This window comes from Wyeomyia smithii, chromosome 2, assembly GCF_029784165.1.
Source record: "Wyeomyia smithii strain HCP4-BCI-WySm-NY-G18 chromosome 2, ASM2978416v1, whole genome shotgun sequence".
NCBI classification, from domain to species: Eukaryota; Metazoa; Arthropoda; class Insecta; order Diptera; family Culicidae; genus Wyeomyia; species Wyeomyia smithii.
Window position 1 is genome coordinate 159,665,307 of NC_073695.1, and position 19,448 is coordinate 159,684,754.

The window sequence follows — 19,448 nt, forward strand, 5'->3', positions numbered from 1 at the left end:
ATGAATGACGGACTGGGTATGATGGTTGCCTGCGTACAATAAAACTAAACGAATAGATACGTTCTAAATTGCATAAATAAGTGCAAAAAATTTTGACACGTTATCCTCTAGAGTGTTCGACTTTCTAAGTGAAACTCTCCAGTAGCAGGCGTAGGCTAGAGGGTATAGAGCACGGCGATATCATGGACTTCCAGAAACATCATGGGTTTGAATCCAGACAGTATCAGGAATAAAAGTATCACTCACAAAAAAAATCTACATGTACCAATTCCACCCCCCACCCATAGTCATAAGCACCGAATAATGAGAAAAATAATGCGTTTTTTGTTCCACATTAGAATATTTAATATTCATAAAAAAAGTTCGTCATTGAACTAAAATTAGATTAACATAAATAAAAATAACGAATCGACGACAAAAACCGATATCTTTTCAACTGTAATGATTTATTTTGATATTTTGAGAAACATTGTTATCGCCACGTCTATAAAAACTGATACGCACCTTTAACACATTTATCATAAATAAATATCTGTACGAAATGGTGACGATCGCTATCGATTTTCACTATGGATGGCTTTAAAGATAGATATATCGAAACCTGAAGAAATCTGAAGAAATGGTTGATCGGGATAGGCCTTAAGGTTAAAGGCTGAATTTCCGTCGATCTGGCAGCCATTCTAAAATTTCAAAGAACTAGCAACATTGAAAAAAATAAAAGTCATTACATTACATGACTACTCGTATTTTCAGTTTCATAGTTTTTTGTTTCAGTTTGTTTTACTACATATAGTAGTGAAAAAATGAAGTGCTGTTTTCTATTTTGTTCAAATCCAACATCATGAAATTTTGAAAACAAGCTATTTTCGATTCCTCACCAATAAAAATCATCACCGAAAATGGCTTGAGCTTTGTGATTTACCGGGGGATTTTTTAATAACAGAAACGACACGTCTTTGTAGCGTAAGTTTGGCGTTTTGAAAATATCAATCCGTATAAAAAAATTGTTTTGCAGTTTCAATTTAATCACGATGATTTATGCTTCGCGTCGGAGAAAGGAAAAGCACTAAAAGTTACCGGGACCTGTGTATAAGTTTGTGGCTCAGTGAGACACCGGATAATATGTCGATTGATTACGCTCACTTCAAACAAGCTACCCAATGTCCGTTCAAAATTTCATGTATCACCAACAGCCGTAGTAACTCAGAATCTCATCCAGTTGTCAACAGTGAGGAAAAACAAAATTAAAAATTAATCAGAAGCAAAAGATCAGAGACAATAGAAAGGAGGTCTATGCCGTTATGATTTTTGTAACCATTTAAAAAATAAAATATCGTAAAGATTTTTGCATTTCAATGTTTTGTTTTTTTGTTATATTCGTGTTTCATCTCTTTTTTCACATTTTGCAATTGCTAAATCACAATACTTCCCATCTACTAAGACAAACTTGCATGTCAAACATTCTTATGTTCGATTGGAACGAGTTTTGACAGTTCGATTGGAACTTTTCAGTGACAGTCGTCCAAACTTTAACTCTAGGGCTTTACTGTCAGTTCGTGGAATGGTCTATTGTCTTTATGTATACAGTCTGGCGAATGAGAAATATAAAAACTCGAACCGTACGACTGCCAAATCGGCACGAACCCGATATGGCTATAAGAAGGTGATAAGCTAAGAGTTGAAAACGTGGCTTACCACATCAGACTTTGAGTTAGAACTAACCCCTTTATTTTCAAACGTTCTGCACAGAGCTTACGTTCTGCTGCTGGCGCAGCAGAATAAAGTAACTCCACGTCGCTTGCTGCTTGGTTGCGATGCGGCTTCGTTTGCGGTTGCGCTGAAGCATCACTTTTGATGCATCGGTGTATTATTGATTCCGTAGCACTCCATGCTACCACCGAGTAGCATATTAAGTGCTGACTCTTTTTCCTGACTGGTGCCTTGGTTGCACCAACCACCAGAAGGCACATTAGGTGCTGACTATGTGTTCCATTTATTGACTGGCGTGTTGATCGCACCATATTCCCAGGCTCACCCAATGGCTACCATTTTCTCCCCCCTTTGGGACGAGGGCGTAGCCTGCCGTCCCAAATGACATCGGTTGCCTTGGGAGGAGGGTAATCTTCTAATTCCTGTGTAGGTTCTTGCGTGTACATACATTGCTGAGACGCTTGCAGCTGTTCGCTTGTAGATTTCTCAGATGCTCCCTTATCGAGACTGTATTCATTGCTTGGTTCCGCTTCTGGGCTCGCGATTGGTAATGGAGCAAGGTTTCGTACATTTCGCTTGTATACACCTGAAGCCGTGCGTACTGATGCTACGCGCACGATGCCGTCCGCACCAGCAAATATTTGTGTGACTATGCCCATGGGCCATTTTGCCGTAGGCACGTTGTCGTCTCCTATAAGCACGATTTGCCCTATCTTGACGTTTGGATTCTTTCTAGTCCACTTGGCAAAATTACGTAGTTTATGAAGGTATTCATTTCTCCACCTAGCCCAGAATTGCTCAAGTTGATTCTGAACCCTCTTCCATCTTGTCTCCAAGTTTCCACCTTCCCCTGCTTGGGTCGGGATTGGCACGGCAGTCATTGGCCTTCCAATCAAGAAATGTCCGGGGGTTAAAGGTTGCGATGCGTCCGGTTGGGTAAACATTGCCGTCAGTGGTCTGCTATTCATTATGGCTGAGATCTGATAGAAGAGTGTTTGTAACTCTAGTAAGTTGAAATGTGCCCCTCTAGCGGCCCCAGTGAATAGCCGTTTTGCCGTTTTGATGTTAGATTCCCAGAGCCCTCCAAAGTTAGGACTCCTGGGTGGTATAAATGAGAACTTGATACCTTGTTCCGCCATTGAACCGATAAGCTTGTTTTGAAATATCTGGTTGTTGTAGACCTTTCGCAATTCGGCGAGCTCTCTGCTTGCCCCCACGAAATTGCGACCATTATCTGAGTAAATCGTGGACGGTGTTCCTCGTACCGACGTAAATCTTAGAAGTGCCGATATAAATGCATTGGTTGACTGATTCTCCACTACTTCTATATGCACAGCCTTTGTGGCGAAGCAGATAAAGATGCAAGCATATGCAGTAGTTTTTGTTTTCGATTTGTAATTAAGAAGGACCTTAAATGGTCCACAGAGATCCACTCCAGTGTAGGTGAACGCGGACGATGGATTGACTCGTGCCCATGGAAGTGCTCCCATACGTTGCTGCATTCGCCTGGGCCTTGCACGAGCGCATTTTAGACATTTTCTCATTACGCCTCCAGTTATGTTTCGGAGATTCGCCATCCAGTAGGTGCGACGGAACTCGCTTATGACTAATTCCAGTCCACAATGATGATTTTTTTCGTGAATGTATTTTATAATTATCTTCGAGAAAGGACGTGACTTAGGTATCAGTATAGGATTTATGTGAGTATGTGGTAACTCAGCTAAACTCAATCTTCCCGACACGTGTAGTAATTCATTCTGTAGTGTGAGGTTCAGGTGCTCGAATGGTCCTTCCTTGACATCGTTACCGCTTTTAATCGCCTCTAGCTCGGCGGGATATGCGCTTTGTTGCATGATGTGAAGGATTGATTTCGTTGCTTCCTCCAATTCTTCAATTGTGAATGGTCCTTATTTGTGTTCCGTTATTATGCCCTTTGCTCTCAACTTTTTCGATTTGGCTTTAAAATTGTTAAGAATCCTTTTGATTAACGCAAACCATCGGCGCGTTTTCGTAAAGGAGTTGTGATACTTGTATTGTGTTACAAGGTCCTTTATTGGCCCGGCATTGATTGTCATTATATAAACTTCTTGCACTCTTTCTTCTAGTGCTTCGATGCTTTCTTCAAATTAATTCTGGGGGTAGTTACCGCTTTGCATGAACTCCGGACCGTGCAACCACAAATCCCGCTTGCAGCCGAGGAGCTGTCCCACCGTGACTCCTCGTGAAACGAGATCAGCAGGGTTGCTGGCTGATTTAACATATTGCCAATTTTCCACTTTAGTCAGATATTGAATTTTCCTGATTCGATTCGTGATAAATGCCTTCCATCTTGATGCTGGTGATTTTATCCATGTAAGTGCGACTTGTGAGTCGCACCAGAAGTGTTCTGATGTAATTCGACCTCCGAATATAGTTTAAACCCTTCGAGCGGGCTCAGCCAGTAATAGTGCTCCTTGAAGTTCCAAGCGTTGCAGGGAGATTTCCTTCATTGGCGCTACTCTTGATTTAGCGCACAGTAATTGTGTGTTTGCACTTCCATTTGTATTGATACTACGACAGTAGATACACGCACCTTAAGCCTTGGTGGAGGCGTCCGAAAATACATGCAATGCCAAAAGATGTGGTTTACTTGGAATTGCTTGCCTGGGAAATTCAATTTCCTGAAGTCGAGGTAATTCCTTTTTTATGGCGTTCCACTGCATTGTCACAGCAGTCGGAATTTCGTCATTCCAGTGTACCGGCAGCTTCCATAATTGTTGAAGTAGTATTTTTGCTGCCACAATTACAGGCTGCATTAATCCTAGAGGTCTCTTTGTCATTGAGACGGCTCTCGCGTCATGTGTCTCTTCCACTTTGAATATGAAGGTGTCATTCTCTGGTGCCCAATTCAATCCCAAAGTTTTCACCGTTTCTCGTTCGCCTATTTGCACTGTGGATTCCAAGTCTTCCTTCGGAATTCCGGATAGTACGTCTTTGTTGTTGGACGCCCATTTTCTCAGAGGGAATCCTTTCTGATTTAAGGCGGCTTCAGTCTTTCTTCTGATATCCACGAGTTTTTCTATGGTTTCTGCTCCCATCAGCAGATTATCCACATAGAATTATTTTTGAATGATGTTGCATATTTCTGCGTTTGTTTCCTTTTGCTCTTCTCCTACTTGGAACAGTGCTCGGAATGCTAGGAAAGAAGAGGCACCTTCACCATATGTAACAGTCTTCAGTCGATATGTTTTTATCTTTTCACCTTTGTTAAATCGATACCGAATGCATTGCATCCATGTGTCGTCGTCATGCACTAGTATTTGCCGATACATTTTGGCAATGTCCGCACTGAGCACGTGGTCTTCACCTCTGAATTCAAGCGAGAGGTCAAATTGATCTCGCTGTATGACTGGACCAACTGCCTGCACATCGTTCAGAGATTTTCCAGAAGTGGTCTTGGCACTCGCGTCGAAGACCACTCTTAATTTAGTGGTGGTTGACTCTGGCTTTACCACACAGGAGTGTGGGATGTAATGTTCGTCCTTTTCATCGACTACTTCCATGTGATCTAAATCGAGGTATTCTTTCATGAAGGCATCATATTCTGACTTCAGTTGTGGATTTTGGTAAAGTCGCCGCTCCAATGACAAGAGTCTCCTATTGGCTTGTTCCAGAGAGTTTCCTAAGGTGGTTTCCTTTCAATGGTATTCGTACTACATATTTGGTGGTTTTGAAGTGCTGTTCAATTTCATTGTTTTCTAACTTGGCATTCGTTTCCTGGTCTGACACTATTTCACTTCCCTTGAAGAATTCGTGGAATAGTTAGTGTAGCTCTTCATTTGAACATCCAGCCCTCTCAGACTCTTCACTAACGTCCTTTGAAATAGTCAGTGTTGAGGTATCTTGATTTGTTTTCTTGGTGCGTCGCTTGCTGCTTGGTTGCGATGCGGCTTCGTTTGCGGTTGCGCTGAAGCATCACTTTTGATGCATCGGTGTATTATTGATTCCGTAGCACTTCATGCTACCACCGAGTAGCATATTAAGTGCTGACTCTTTTTCCTGACTATTCATTTCTCCACCTAGCCCAGAATTCTCCATTTCTCCACCTAGCCCAGAATTGCTCAAGTTGATTCTGAACCCTCTTCCATCTTGTCTCCAAGTTTCCACCTTCGCCTGCTTGGGTCGGGATTGGCACGGCAGTCATTGGCCTTCCAATCAAGAAATGTCCGGGGGTTAAAGGTTGCGGTGCGTCCGGTTGGGTAAACATTGCCGTCAGTGGTCTGCTATTCATTATGGCTGAGATCTGATAGAAGAGTGTTTGTAACTCTAGTAAGTTGAAATGTGCCCCTCTAGCGGCCCCAGTGAATAGCCGTTTTGCCGTTTTGATGTTAGATTCCCAGAGCCCTCCAAAGTTAGGACTCCTGGGTGGTATAAATGAGAACTTGATACCTTGTTCCGCCATTGAACCGATAAGCTTGTTTTGAAATATCTGGTTGTTGTAGACCTTTCGCAATTCGGCGAGCTCTCTGCTTGCCCCCACGAAATTGCGACCATTATCTGAGTAAATCGTGGACGGTGTTCCTCGTACCGACGTAAATCTTAGAAGTGCCGATATAAATGCATTGGTTGACTGATTCTCCACTACTTCTATATGCACAGCCTTTGTGGCGAAGCAGATAAAGGTGCAAGCATATGCAGTAGTTTTTGTTTTCGATTTGTAATTAAGAAGGACCTTAAATGGTCCACAGAGATCCACTCCAGTGTAGGTGAACGCGGACGATGGATTGACTCGTGCCCATGGAAGTGCTCCCATATGTTGCTGCATTCGCCTGGGCCTTGCACGAGCGCATTTTAGACATTTTCTCATTACGCCTCCAGTTATGTTTCGAAATTCGCCATCCAGTAGGTGCGACGGAACTCGCTTATGACTAATTCCAGTCCACAATGATGATTTTTTTCGTGAATGTATTTTATAATTATCTTCGAGAAAGGACGTGACTTAGGTATCAGTATAGGATTTTTGTGAGTATGTGGTAACTCAGCTAAACTCAATCTTCCCGACACGTGTAGTAATTCATTCTGTAGTGTGAGGTTCAGGTGCTCGAATGGTCCTTCCTTGACATCGTTACCGCTTTTAATCGCCTCTAGCTCGGCGGGATATGCGCTTTGTTGCATGATGTGAAGGATTGATTTCGTTGCTTCCTCCAATTCTTCAATTGTGAATGGTCCTTATTTGTGTTCCGTTATTATGCCCTTTGCTCTCAACTTTTTCGATTTGGCTTTAAAATTGTTAAGAATCCTTTTGATTAACGCAAACCATCGGCGCGTTTTCGTAAAGGAGTTGTGATACTTGTATTGTGTTACAAGGTCCTTTATTGGCCCGGCATTGATTGTCATTATATAAACTTCTTGCACTCTTTCTTCTAGTGCTTCGATGCTTTCTTCAAATTAATTCTGGGGGTAGTTACCGCTTTGCATGAACTCCGGACCGTGCAACCACAAATCCCGCTTGCAGCCGAGGAGCTGTCTCACCGTGATTCCTCGTGAAACGAGATCAGCAGGGTTGCTGGCTGATTTAACATATTGCCAATTTTCCACTTTATTTTTTTTTTATTCTCGCTTATTTTCCGTCGGTCTAGCTCCGCCACTGTTGTAGCCAATCACCGACGCCCAGGGAGGCGACTCCACACCCAGGACCCTAACTCACGACCCGCTTATTAACGGACCGGCGCCAACGGCTTTACTTCCTCATGCGATGGAAGGCGTGATCCCAGAGATTTTTCGCCTCAGAAAATCTCCCGGTGTCGGCTAGGATTGAATCTAGACTAGTTGGGTTGGTTGTGAGTGGATCACGCCACCTCACAACCATCGACACCTATGTCGGCGGTGGGATTCGGACCCAGGCGTCGAGCGTGGTTGGCGGAGACGTTACCAACCACACTAGGCCCCCGCTAATTTTCCACTTTAGTCAGATATTGAATTTTCCTGATTCGATTCGTGATAAATGCCTTCCATCTTGATGCTGGTGATTTTATCCATGTAAGTGCGACTTGTGTGTCGCACCAGAAGTGTTCTGATGTAATTCGACCTCCGAATATAGTTTTAACCCTTTGAGCGGGCTCAGCCAGTAATAGTGCTCCTTGCGTTGCAGGGAGATTTCCTTCATTGGCGCTACTCTTGATTTAGCGCACAGTAATTGTGTGTTTGCACTTCCATTTGTATTGATACTACGACAGTAGATACACGCGCCTTAAGCCTTGGTGGAGGCGTCCGAAAATACATGCAATGCCAAAAGATGTGGTTTACTTGGAATTGCTTGCCTGGGAAATTCAATTTCCTGAAGTCGAGGTAATTCCTTTTTTATGGCGTTACACTGCATTGTCACAGCAGTCGGAATTTCGTCATCCCAGTGTACCGGCAGCTTCCATAATTGTTGAAGTAGTATTTTTGCTGCCACAATTACAGGCTGCATTAATCCTAGAGGATCGTAAAGGCGTAGGACTTCTGATGCCAAACGGCTCTTAGTCATTGAGACGGCTCTCGCGTCATGTGTCTCTTCCACTTTGAATATGAAGGTGTCATTCTCTGGTGCCCAATTCAATCCCAAAGTTTTCACCGTTTCTCGTTCGCCTATTCGCACTGTGGATTCCAAGTCTTCCTTCGGAATTCCGGATAGTACGTCTTTGTTGTTGGACGCCCATTTTCTCAGAGGGAATCCTCTCTGCTTTAAGGCGGCTTCAGTCTTCCTTCTGATATCCACGAGTTTTTCTATGGTTTCTGCTCCCATCAGCAGATTATCCACATAGAATGATTTTTGAATGATGTTGCATATTTCTGCGTTTGTTTCCTTTTGCTCTTCTCCTACTTGGAACAGTGCTCGGCATGCTAGGAAAGAAGAGGCACCTTCACCATATGTAACAGTCTTCAGTCGATATGTTTTTATCTTTTCACCTTTGTTAAATCGATACCGAATGCATTGCATCCATGTGTCGTCGTCATGCACTAGTATTTGCCGATACATTTTGGCGATGTCCGCACTGAGCACGTGGTCTTCACCTCTGAATTCAAGCGAGAGGTCAAATTGATCCCGCTGTATGACTGGACCAACTGCCTGCACATCGTTCAGAGATTTTCCAGAAGTGGTCTTGGCACTCGCGTCGAAGACCACTCTTAATTTAGTGGTGGTTGACTCTGGCTTTACCACACAGGAGTGTGGGATGTAATGTTCGTCCTTTTCATCGACTACTTCCATGTGATCTAAATCGAGGTATTCTTTCATAAAGGCATCATATTCTGACTTCAGTTGTGGATTTTGGTAAAGTCGCCGCTCCAATGACAAGAGTCTCCTATTGGCTTGTTCCAGAGAGTTTCCTAAGGTGGTTTCCTTTCAATGGTATTCGTACTACATATTTGGTGGTTTTGAAGTGCTGTTCAATTTCATTGTTTTCTAACTTGGCATTCGTTTCCTGGTCTGACACTATTTCACTTCCCTTGAAGAATTCGTGGAATAGTTAGTGTAGCTCTTCATTTGAACATCCAGCCCTCTCAGACTCTTCACTAACGTCCTTTGAAATAGTCAGTGTTGAGGTATCTTGATTTGTTTTCTTGGTGCTCAATGGCAGAAAATTACCTTTCGATAGGTTGCCGCGTTTAGTATGTATTCAATTAGTCCTGCGGCAAGCCACCCTAGTTTCGATTCGAAGTATGTTGGCTCTGAATCCGTTCGTATTTGGCGCGAACCGAGTATTTCATAAAACGCTCTCGCTCCTAATAGGATGTCGATTGGTCCTTTGATGTAAAAGTTTGGGTCAGCTAGTTTGATGCCTTTGGGAACATCCAGTTGGGAAATGTGTATCGTCTCCGTCGGCTGCTCGCATAGCCCGCGAGGGAGTACTATCAAATCCAAATCTAAGTTAAATTTACCTTGATCAGCGATGAGAGTTATTCTAATCTTTCTGTTGGTTTGCTCTGTTCCGAGCACTATGAATTTTTCCTGGGTGGGTTGCACCTTGAGCATTGAGAAAGCCTTCTCACTAATGGCTTCTATTTGGCTTCCTGAGTCCAAGAGACATCTCATTTTGAACTTTGATTTACCTTCTATTGTGATACTAATCATTGCAGTGGCTAGGAACACATACTCTTGTTTGCCTAGTCACTAAGTGTTCTCACTGGTTGCCTGCCTGATTATGCCTTTGTTTTCCTCTTGTTTTCCTTGGCTCCTGTTTTCGTGGAGCATGGTGTGGTAAACATTAGTTTGTAAAACCTTACCTCGAGTTTCGACCATGCTTGATCAAATGGTATGCCAGAGTTTTCAAATGCCTCCGTGGCGTTTTTGGCTGGCTCATAGCGTTCAAAACACTTACCAAGAAACGCGTATTTGTCGGCATCTTCAGTTAGGGCACTTACTCTTTTTTCAAAACGTCCCTTGAACGCCAACCATTCAGTTGGCGATCCATTAAATCGAGGCAGTTCAATCCTTGGAAGGTGGTCTTGCCGATTCAGCTCTGGGGTCATCGTGTAGAGTATATCCTACCAAGGACTTCTTCTTCTAGGTATCCCTGTTCGCGCAATTGGCGCGGAATTAATACACCAGATTAGAGCTGATGATAATAATTAATTTTTATTCTGTACATCACTGCTTAAATATACCTTGCAGGTAACTCAGAGTGAGAGACTTTCTCCACTCTCTGTTTACCTTACTAAGCTCTTAACCTAATCTAGTACTGCTAAAGTACAGGTGGCGTTTTGTTTACAACACAAAACTTGTTTATTTTAGTCGAGTTTGTTTACCTGTGGCACAGCAGAAGGCTGCGCGAAGTTCTTTATTTTTGTCTATTCAATGCCTCGGTGGCTTTGGTGACTATTCATCGCGGACGGAAAAATGCTATCGCCAACGCTTGCATAGCAGAACCGCTTGCGGTCTTTTCTTCAAGATTTTTCCTGCTTTCCTTACAGATGATCTTGTTTTAGGGGACAACGGCAGGCGGCCGTGTCCCGGCTCTACACTTTACTTGTTTTACATTTCTTCCATCGGAAGGTTTACTGTCTTTCGGACTAAGCTAAAATGTACCGTATTCTGCGTGACGGAACATAAGGTATTTTCTGCGCGGGTGTGACGTCACGTCTGCCACCCCGCCTAGTTGGCCATTATCTAGAAGAGATATTGGTCACATGGTCCGTTCTGACGGCCGCTAGGTGTGCTTTTCATAACAATTATTTTTCACGTTTTTCTGCTACAATATACATACATACTCATTTTCACGATATTCCTTCTTTCCTTTGCACGTCAAATTCAATTATTTACAATGGTGCTACATAGCATTTCTACATAAATTAACGTTTTCAGACATGGATTTTCTTCATAACAAATTGACAAATGTTCGCTCGCCTGCGCTGCGCCTTGTAGATATCCGCTGCTTGGCTGTCGTACTCAAGCGACGGGTTACTCATCTGTACATTTCCGCCAGTCAACATTCTCACAAACTTCGGCTAGATCATCGTTAAAATACTCCTGTGCAACAGGATCCAAAATACCTTCTTTTTGAAAATTACTACTTCTTTCATTAATGTTGGCTACCATAAGCATTTTCTGAGGCATCCGGGTATACGAATTCCTGTACCTCCTATCAGTTGGTCGATTTTGACCATAATAATTATATTTCCAACCATGGGCGTAGTCCCCTTGGCTCCGCCGGTATGAACGCGCTGTGCGATAATTGTATTTGGATCAATTACCGTCGCTAGATCCACGTATATTGTTATAATTGTTTTGCTTGTAAATTATTCCATCCCTATTTTTGTAATTATAAAATTCATTTCTTCCAAGACGGCTGTTGCTATAATCCGCGTCTTTGTGATTAATTGTAAAAATATTTCTGCTACTAAGCGCATCGCGCTGTCTTTCGACCAATTCTAGGCCCTGAATTCTATTTTCTATTTCCGAGATGTGATTACGCTCATGGTAGTAATCCTCTAAGTCGTCTAGCAGCTCTTCTAACTTCAATGCTCGTTTACCTTGAACAGCTTCTTTCAATGCGGTGACACACAAACCCGCAATAAAATGTAATCGAAGACTAACTATCATGCATGACTTCGTACAATTAGTTTCGTAGGAGTCGATTTGCTCCTTAATTTTCAATATCCTCTTTTTATAATCAGGAAAGGTCTCGTTCGCTTCCTGTTTCAATGTTTCTACTTGACTTATAACTGCCTCGATGCGTATATTATCCCCATATTCCTTTAATAAATTCTGCTTATCCTGTGGCCAAGCGTTTGCGTTAATTCTATGTATTGCGGCAGCAGCTCTGCCTTTTAGTTTTAATAGAATAATATAAACCAGTGGAGCGTGTGATACTCCTTCTGGTATCTCCCGAGCAAAATGCTCGATATGATAAACGAACGCTTCTAGTTCGTCTAGCGATCCATCAAATTCTGGGATGCACTGCATGGCATCTGCTTTTGGAAACGTGTACTCCATTATGAATATAAAATTTTATATATATTTCTTAAAAAACAATAAAAGGTACTGCGGAATAAATACTATATGACTATAAAAGGCTTATGTAGCATTCTTCCTCTTTTTCCTAGGTATCACTAATGATTCTGTTGACCAGATGTGATAACGTAGCGTGACCGACTCTAATTTCTTTGTCGCGCCATCAAAAAATCTGGACACCAAGGTTCGAACCATTTGGTATCAAAGCTTCAACGTTTATCTTTATCAATCAAATAAATAATTTTTGGTTTTCATAATAATTAAATGATTATGAAAAAATCATTTTTATTTAGTGTAATTAAACTAATCAAAGATTGTAAATGCTTACATTACATGGCGTAAAGTGCCATTCCTAATTCATGAAATGATGTTCTAACGTAAACTTTCAACATTAGATATCAGATTTTTCATCATCGCTGCGCGCGTTGCGCTTTATTGATGTATCCATATTTTTACCCTTTTAGCATTTCACCGTTACTGTTGAGCCACCAGGTTCTCCTTGCTTATGGTAGCAAAACGTTCTACCATCGGCCATTAAAATAGATGCTTACAAAATACGACCTTGGCCTTTGTTGTGTATATTTTACTTTTTTGATACTCTACCTATGTCACCCTGACTTTGGAACTGCAGGCTTGACCAACAAACGTCGTTGAGTATTGTTGATACCCGCGAGTGCTCCCCGACCTGGTGAGCGCTGCAACTTTATGTGCTTAAAGAGAGGAAAAACAAAACAAGACCGTCGCGCAGTTGAATACTGCTACTAGCGCGTGTCTCTCTCGCTCAGTTGGTTTGCCCCCCGGTTTGCCGCTTCAATTGTTGGGCAAGTGAACGAGAATCGCTAGCGTGCATTTTGTCGTGACGAGAGCTTTATTGCTTGCTGTTTGAAAAAAAAAAATAAAATCACCCGCAGCAGCGGCGTGAATTGATTGTTATACAAACTGGCCCAGTAAATCAAAATAGTTATGAATCAATGACGAACCTCGTTTTAATTATGGGAATAATCTGACACGATGTATTTCACCCAATGTAGTGTCGGAGGTCACTTATGTTTCTTAATGTGTGTCTTCTCGTCGTTCTCTTCTATCGTCACTAGCTCCTTAATGGCCTATACTTGACTGAATTAATTCATAAATTCTCCTTCGTTGAACGATATATTACGTGTTCATTAGCCAGCCATTCAATTTGAATATTGCATGTCTCGTAGAAAAAAAATATTCTCATGTTTAAATTTCAGGTGCTTCTAACGTACCCTGATTATTTTAACTCATGGGCGCAACTACGGGGGGGGGGGGGCTTCAGCTCCCCCTAGAAAGTTTTAAGCCCCCCCTAGAATTTCCCAGAGAATGGTTGTTTTCAATATATATTCATTCCATGCTTCTTATCAGAGCATCGAAATCAACACAAATTGAGATGTCATCATTCATTGGCTAAGAACTAGTACTGAACCCAGGATCGATTCTCAAACCTAGTAAACTTACGTTACCAATAAGACTAGCGTGGAAAGAATAGAATCAGTTCAACGGCGCGTTTTGAGATTCGCTCTTCGTAAACTGCCATGGACGGATCGCTTCCGTCTACCAAGTTATGAAAGTCGCTGCTTATTTATTCGTTTGGAGCTTCTGTCTGTCCGTAGAGACACAGCCAGGGCATTGTTCACCACTGACCTTTTACAAAGCCGCATAGACTGTCCCGCTCTTTTGGAACAGGTAAATATAAACGTGCGACCTCGTGCTCTGTGAAACAATTCGATGCTACGACTGCCTGCTCAACGAACTAACTACGGCATTTTTGGCGCAATGGTTGATCTCCAAAGGTTGTTCAACAGATTATCTGCTCTATTTGACTTTAATTTACCTTTAACGCTTCTTCGTCTGCGATATCGTTTATTTTTTTCAAGATCTGACTAGTTCAAATGTTATATTGTTTGTAATATGTAATATTTATTGACTCTCTGAAGATATTTTAATTGTTAGCTTTAAGTTACACCATTTGGGCACCTGCTTGCCTGTTGGTGAATATACCAAATAAATCTTGTTTTACTAGAGCCGTAGTGGCTCGTGCTGTATCAAAAAGTTGATGCCGTGCTGCTCGATTTTGAGCTGTGTTTCGCTAGTTCTCCAGATGTCTCATCACCCGCAAGTCTCTTTCGATCTGGTCGTGCCGGCAGGGTTACTGACGAGAAGTGATTCTACAGAGTTGTCTTCCGGCATTCTTACGAAGTGACCGGCCCACCGCAACCTATTGACTTTTGAGGTTCTCTACAAGCAGCGCGGACAGCTCATGGTTCATGCACTGTCGCCATTATCTGTCGTCCGTCTGTACTCCATACTATTTGAGTTGAAGCCCTCCGCTAGAAGCGTCGTTGTATCGGTTCCGTAGAGGACTACCGGTCGTATCAGGTACATCGTCTTCCTTTTGCTTCGTCGCACTAGACTCGATCGAAGTGGTCATGTCCGAGCCAATATCCGCACCGCAATTGGTGCGCACGTACCTATGTCTAAGAAGAGCGGGCCGTCGATGAGAACATGGTCAATTTGGTTTGTTGTACGTTGGTCAGGTGATCTCCAGGTGGTTTTGTGGATGTTTCAGGAAGAGAAGGTACTTTGAACTGACAGGAAGCTGCGAAGTTGACGCATCGCCGGGCGTTGTCGTTCGTCACGGTGTGCAGGCTGTGCGGGCCGATCACCGGCTTATATATGTCTTCCCTACCGACCTGAGCGTTCATGACCCCGATGACGATCTTGATGTCTCTACGCGAGCAGCTATCGTAGAGTTTCTCCAGGATTGGTCTAGCAAGTCGCGTTCAAAAGTTAGGTATGCCGCCCTCTGTTCGGCGAAATTTGTAACTGATTCCATTAAATCATATGAAGGACAGCAGTAAACGTAGCAGCTTTCTAGAAGATATGGATAACGTAGGACTTGAAACAATAGTTTTACTGTCCGTTTCTCGATTTAGCCCCACAGTGCGCTGTGGTCAAGATATTTAATACATCTACGGAGATTCAATCCCGATTGAATTGATTTTTTCTACTGTTACGACACTATTTTATGCGTTAATAAATAAGCGCGTTTTTACTCTTTTTTTTCTCTTTTTTTAAATAAAATGTATGAAAGCTAGCCCCCCCTAGAAATTTTTCTTAGTTGCGCCCATGTTTTAACTAACTATGTGCTAAATTATTTTTAATTTTTTTTACTATGTGCTTCTGGGGGAAATTACACCCGCTTTTTTTAAAAAAAAAAACACCCACTTTTTTTTAAAAAAAAACCACTCTATTCAGCTCTTGCAATATGCCGCACAAAAAAAAGCAAAAGACTCACTCACCCGAGTATCCTTGGAACAGAGCCGGTCATCGTCGTTGACATCTCACCTTTAATTCTCACTATGTAACTTCGGTAGTTCACAGTTGTCTGGCCGATTGTTCCAATTTGATTATTAATAAGACACTTACTGCTTGTATTTATATTTTTTTTCTTGTGTTCTTTTTTAATTGCACAACTTTAAAAGTATCTTCTAACGTACGATCTCATTCACTTCACAGCTGTTTCGCTAATATTAAAACGCGAATTGCGGGTTCTTTCTTCTTATTAATTTTTTTTCACATCTCTATGACCCTTTTCGAAGGGGTCACGTGACACTGCGACGGTTTATAAGTTCTGTAAATTCTCCTAACTTTGGGTTCTACTCTTTTTTTTCTTAACTTTTTACTGCACAAACTTTCACTCGTTATTGCTACTGGCTTATCAAACCTAATGGCGTAGGTTCTTTTTTTACGCTGTCACCATTCATGTATAGTATATTCTACCAAGGACTTCTTCTTCTAGGTATCCCTGTACGCGCAATTGGCGCGGAATTAATACACCAGATTAGAGCTGATGATAATAATTAACTTTTATTCTGTACTCACTGCTTAAATATACCTTGCAGGTAACTCAGAGTGAGAGACTTTCTCCACTCTCTGTTTACCTTACTAAGCTCTTAACCTAATCTAGTACTGCTAAAGTACAGGTGGCGTTTTGTTTACAACACAAAACTTATTTTAGTCGAGTTTGTTTGCCTGTGGCACAGCAGAAGGCTGCGCGAAGTTCTTTATTTTTGTCTATTCAATGCCTCGGTGGCTTTGGTGACTATTCATCGCGGACGGAAAAGTGCTATCGCCAACGCTTGCATGGCTGAACCGCCCGTTGACATGAGTGGCTCTCTACGATTTGAATCCTTTCCAGCACCCTCCAGCTGAAGGACAATCTCAGAGGCCTGTTGAAACAGTGATTCTAGTAGATCGTATTTGGTCTGTAAGTAGACCAATGCAGGTAAGGCACTTAGTACTAGTCCTTTTGCATATGTGTTCAGTGCCTTGATTGAACCTTCAAATGCGGTCAGTTGGGCCGCATAAACAGCTACGTCCGCCATTGTATTGCCCTTTTTATCACAATTTTGCAACTATCCCGGTGTCGGCGATTGACACAGAGTTATTCGATTTTACCCTTTCGGAGGGCAATATTTTCGCGATAATTCGCCGGGGCGCGCACTTAATTGTTCCGCACACTTACACCGCGACGAGCACGCATTTTTGGTTCCCTTTTATCGCAATTTTGCAACTATCCCGGTGTCGGCGATTGACAACAAAGTTATTCGATTTTACCCTATCGGAGGGCAATATTTTCGCGATAATTCGCCGGGGCGCGCACTTGCAACGCGACGATCACGCACTTTTATTTTTTTTTTTATCGCAATTTTGCGACTATCCCGGTGTCGGCGATTGACACAAAGTTATTCAATTTTACCCTTTCGGAGGGCAGTATTTTCGCGATAATTCGCCGGGGCGCGCACTTAATTGTTCCGCACACTTACACCGCGACGATCCACACTTTTGGTTCCTTTTTATCGCAATTTTGCGACTATCCCGGTGTCGGCGAGTGACACAAAGTTATTCGATTTTACCCTTTCGGAGGGCAGTATTTTCGCGATTACTGGCCGGGGCACGCACTTAATGTTCCGCACACTTGCACCGCGACGATCACGCACTTTTTTGTTCCCTTTTGTCGCAATTTGCGACTATCCCGGTGTCGGTGATTGACACAAAGCTATATTTTCAACTAATTGTCGAGACGCGCACTTATCACTTATGCACTTTTACCCTCGACTAGGGACGTTGCGATACCACCGATACTAATACAGAATCGATCCTTCTACTTCCGATACTCGGATATTTGGTATCGATGTTTTACCAGCGATACTTCATCAATATCGATACACACCTCTCAGTATCGAAAAGACTCAAAACAACCCTGTAAAGAAGAACGAACGAAGCAGAGAACTTGCTGTTTCCTGTGCCATTTTGATGCATCGTATGCATACATGCCATCTCATTGGCAATGCCAATTTAATAGAAATTTCTGTAGATCAACCTACGGGAACGATCCATTTCTACGGTCATGCAGATCCGAAAGTAATATCTACAGAGCCATGCAAGCGGCTATTTTCGAAAACGGGATCAATTATTAAGGAAAAGCGTCTTCGACTTTCGACTAAGTTTTTGCAGAAGCTGGTGTTTCTAGATTCAGTAAATTTATAGACCATTTTACGAACTGACAGGTGTCACGTATTCTGCTGTTGATGATGTTGCTTTTACGTGCGTTTTATCAGCGGTTCCGAGCTTTCTGTCCAAATTTCATTCATAGATTGAGTTCAGAAACGTCTCTTAAAATGGTCTATATAAATGGTTTAATTGAATTAAAGGTTTATCTTGAGGAACAAATAATAAAAAAGAATTATGACTTATATTTTGAATGAACTGGTATCGCACAACGATACATTTAGGTATCGATACGTTAGCCTCGATACTATCGGAATATCAGTACTTGCTCTCGATACAGGTATCGATCCTAAGTATCGTTGTTTAATGGTATCGCAACGTCCCTACCCTCGACAATCACGTCGGGGTCACCATTTGGTGGTTCGATATAAAAACTCGAACCGTACGACTGCCAAATCGGCACGAACCCGATATGGCTATAAGGAGGTGATAATCTAAGAGTTGAAAACGTGGCTTACCACATCAGACTTTGAGTTAGAACTAACTCCTTTATTTTCAAACGTTCTGCACAGAGCTTACGTTCTGCTGCTGGCGCAGCCTCCTCGCTGCACCCTCCAGTTCCTGCGCCATCGCCAGGCAATCCTCTGGTGTCCGATGACGGTCGTCGACAAAGTAACTCCACGTCGCTTGCTGCTTGGTTGCGATGCGGCTTCGTTTGCGGTTGCGCTGAAGCATCACTTTTGATGCATCGGTGTATTATTGAGTCCGTGGCACTTCATGCTACCACCGAGTAGCATATTAAGTGCTGACTCTTTTTCCTGACTGGTGCCTTGGTTGCACCAACCACCAAATAGCACATTAAGTGCTGACTATGTGTTCCATTCATTGACTGGCGTGTTGATCGCAGCATATTCCCAGGCTCACCCAATGGCTACCACCAACAATTCTCGACTACTTTGTGATAAGGTCGTATGTCTAAACGTAAACAAAACGAGTGAGAGATGATTTACGCTTGTGGAGTACAAGGGATATAACTCTCACTCGTGTTATTTACGTTTAGACATACGACCTTATCACAAAGTAGTCAAGAATTCGACACTTTTTTCAAGCAAAATCTTCAATCGTGACAAAACAATGATTTAACTACGAATTTTATTTTGCACATATTATAACAGGAAAATAGAATATAGAATAGAATATGCAATTTTCTCAAAAAGGCCAAAGATAGAACATGAACAAATCGAGTGATAACTAAATGTTAGTGAGTTAATTAGTATTAAAATTAAACGAAGTTTCGATCTGATTAAGTAATCGAGAAGTGTGTCTTTAGAATGTACAATCATTTAGACAATAAATCATTGCACCTATATTATATTTTGATATTAGGCATAGTTTACAGTTCCAAGCGAAGTGAAAAATTTGACAAGTGAAAAAGCCTAAATTTTCGCTTGCGAAATCTGTCGTGAAAACCCGTTTGTGGAACACGCAGGTATTTCACCAGCCTGCAGTTTACAGTTTAAGTGAAGGGAAATTCACGAGTTAACACTCCGATTGAGGTGAAAATTAGCTGCAACTAGCAGAATATATACGCACGCAAGTTTTCGTTTGCTGCTTTTTTCACTAGCGTTTGCATGCGTGAAAAAAGTAAACCCAAGTGTGGCGATCTATCGATTTTTTGAACCGATTTCTTTGCGCGCGATCTTCTACTGAATCGATTCTTTGGATGGCA

At 42.2% G+C, this 19,448-nt stretch overlaps 2 protein-coding genes across 2 annotated transcripts; both read right to left on the reverse strand.

Annotated features, from left to right (window-relative positions):
* Positions 1-4,808: 4,808 nt before the first annotated feature.
* On the reverse strand, positions 4,809-5,279 carry LOC129720149 (uncharacterized). The gene has a single exon (XM_055671582.1). The coding sequence runs from the start codon at positions 5,277-5,279 to the stop codon at positions 4,809-4,811; it is 471 nt and encodes a 156-aa protein (XP_055527557.1).
* A 2,660-nt stretch (positions 5,280-7,939) lies between these two features.
* Positions 7,940-8,968, reverse strand: LOC129720150 (uncharacterized). The gene has a single exon (XM_055671583.1). It carries the CDS (start codon positions 8,966-8,968, stop codon positions 7,940-7,942), a length of 1,029 nt encoding a protein of 342 aa, XP_055527558.1.
* Positions 8,969-19,448: the final 10,480 nt, after the last annotated feature.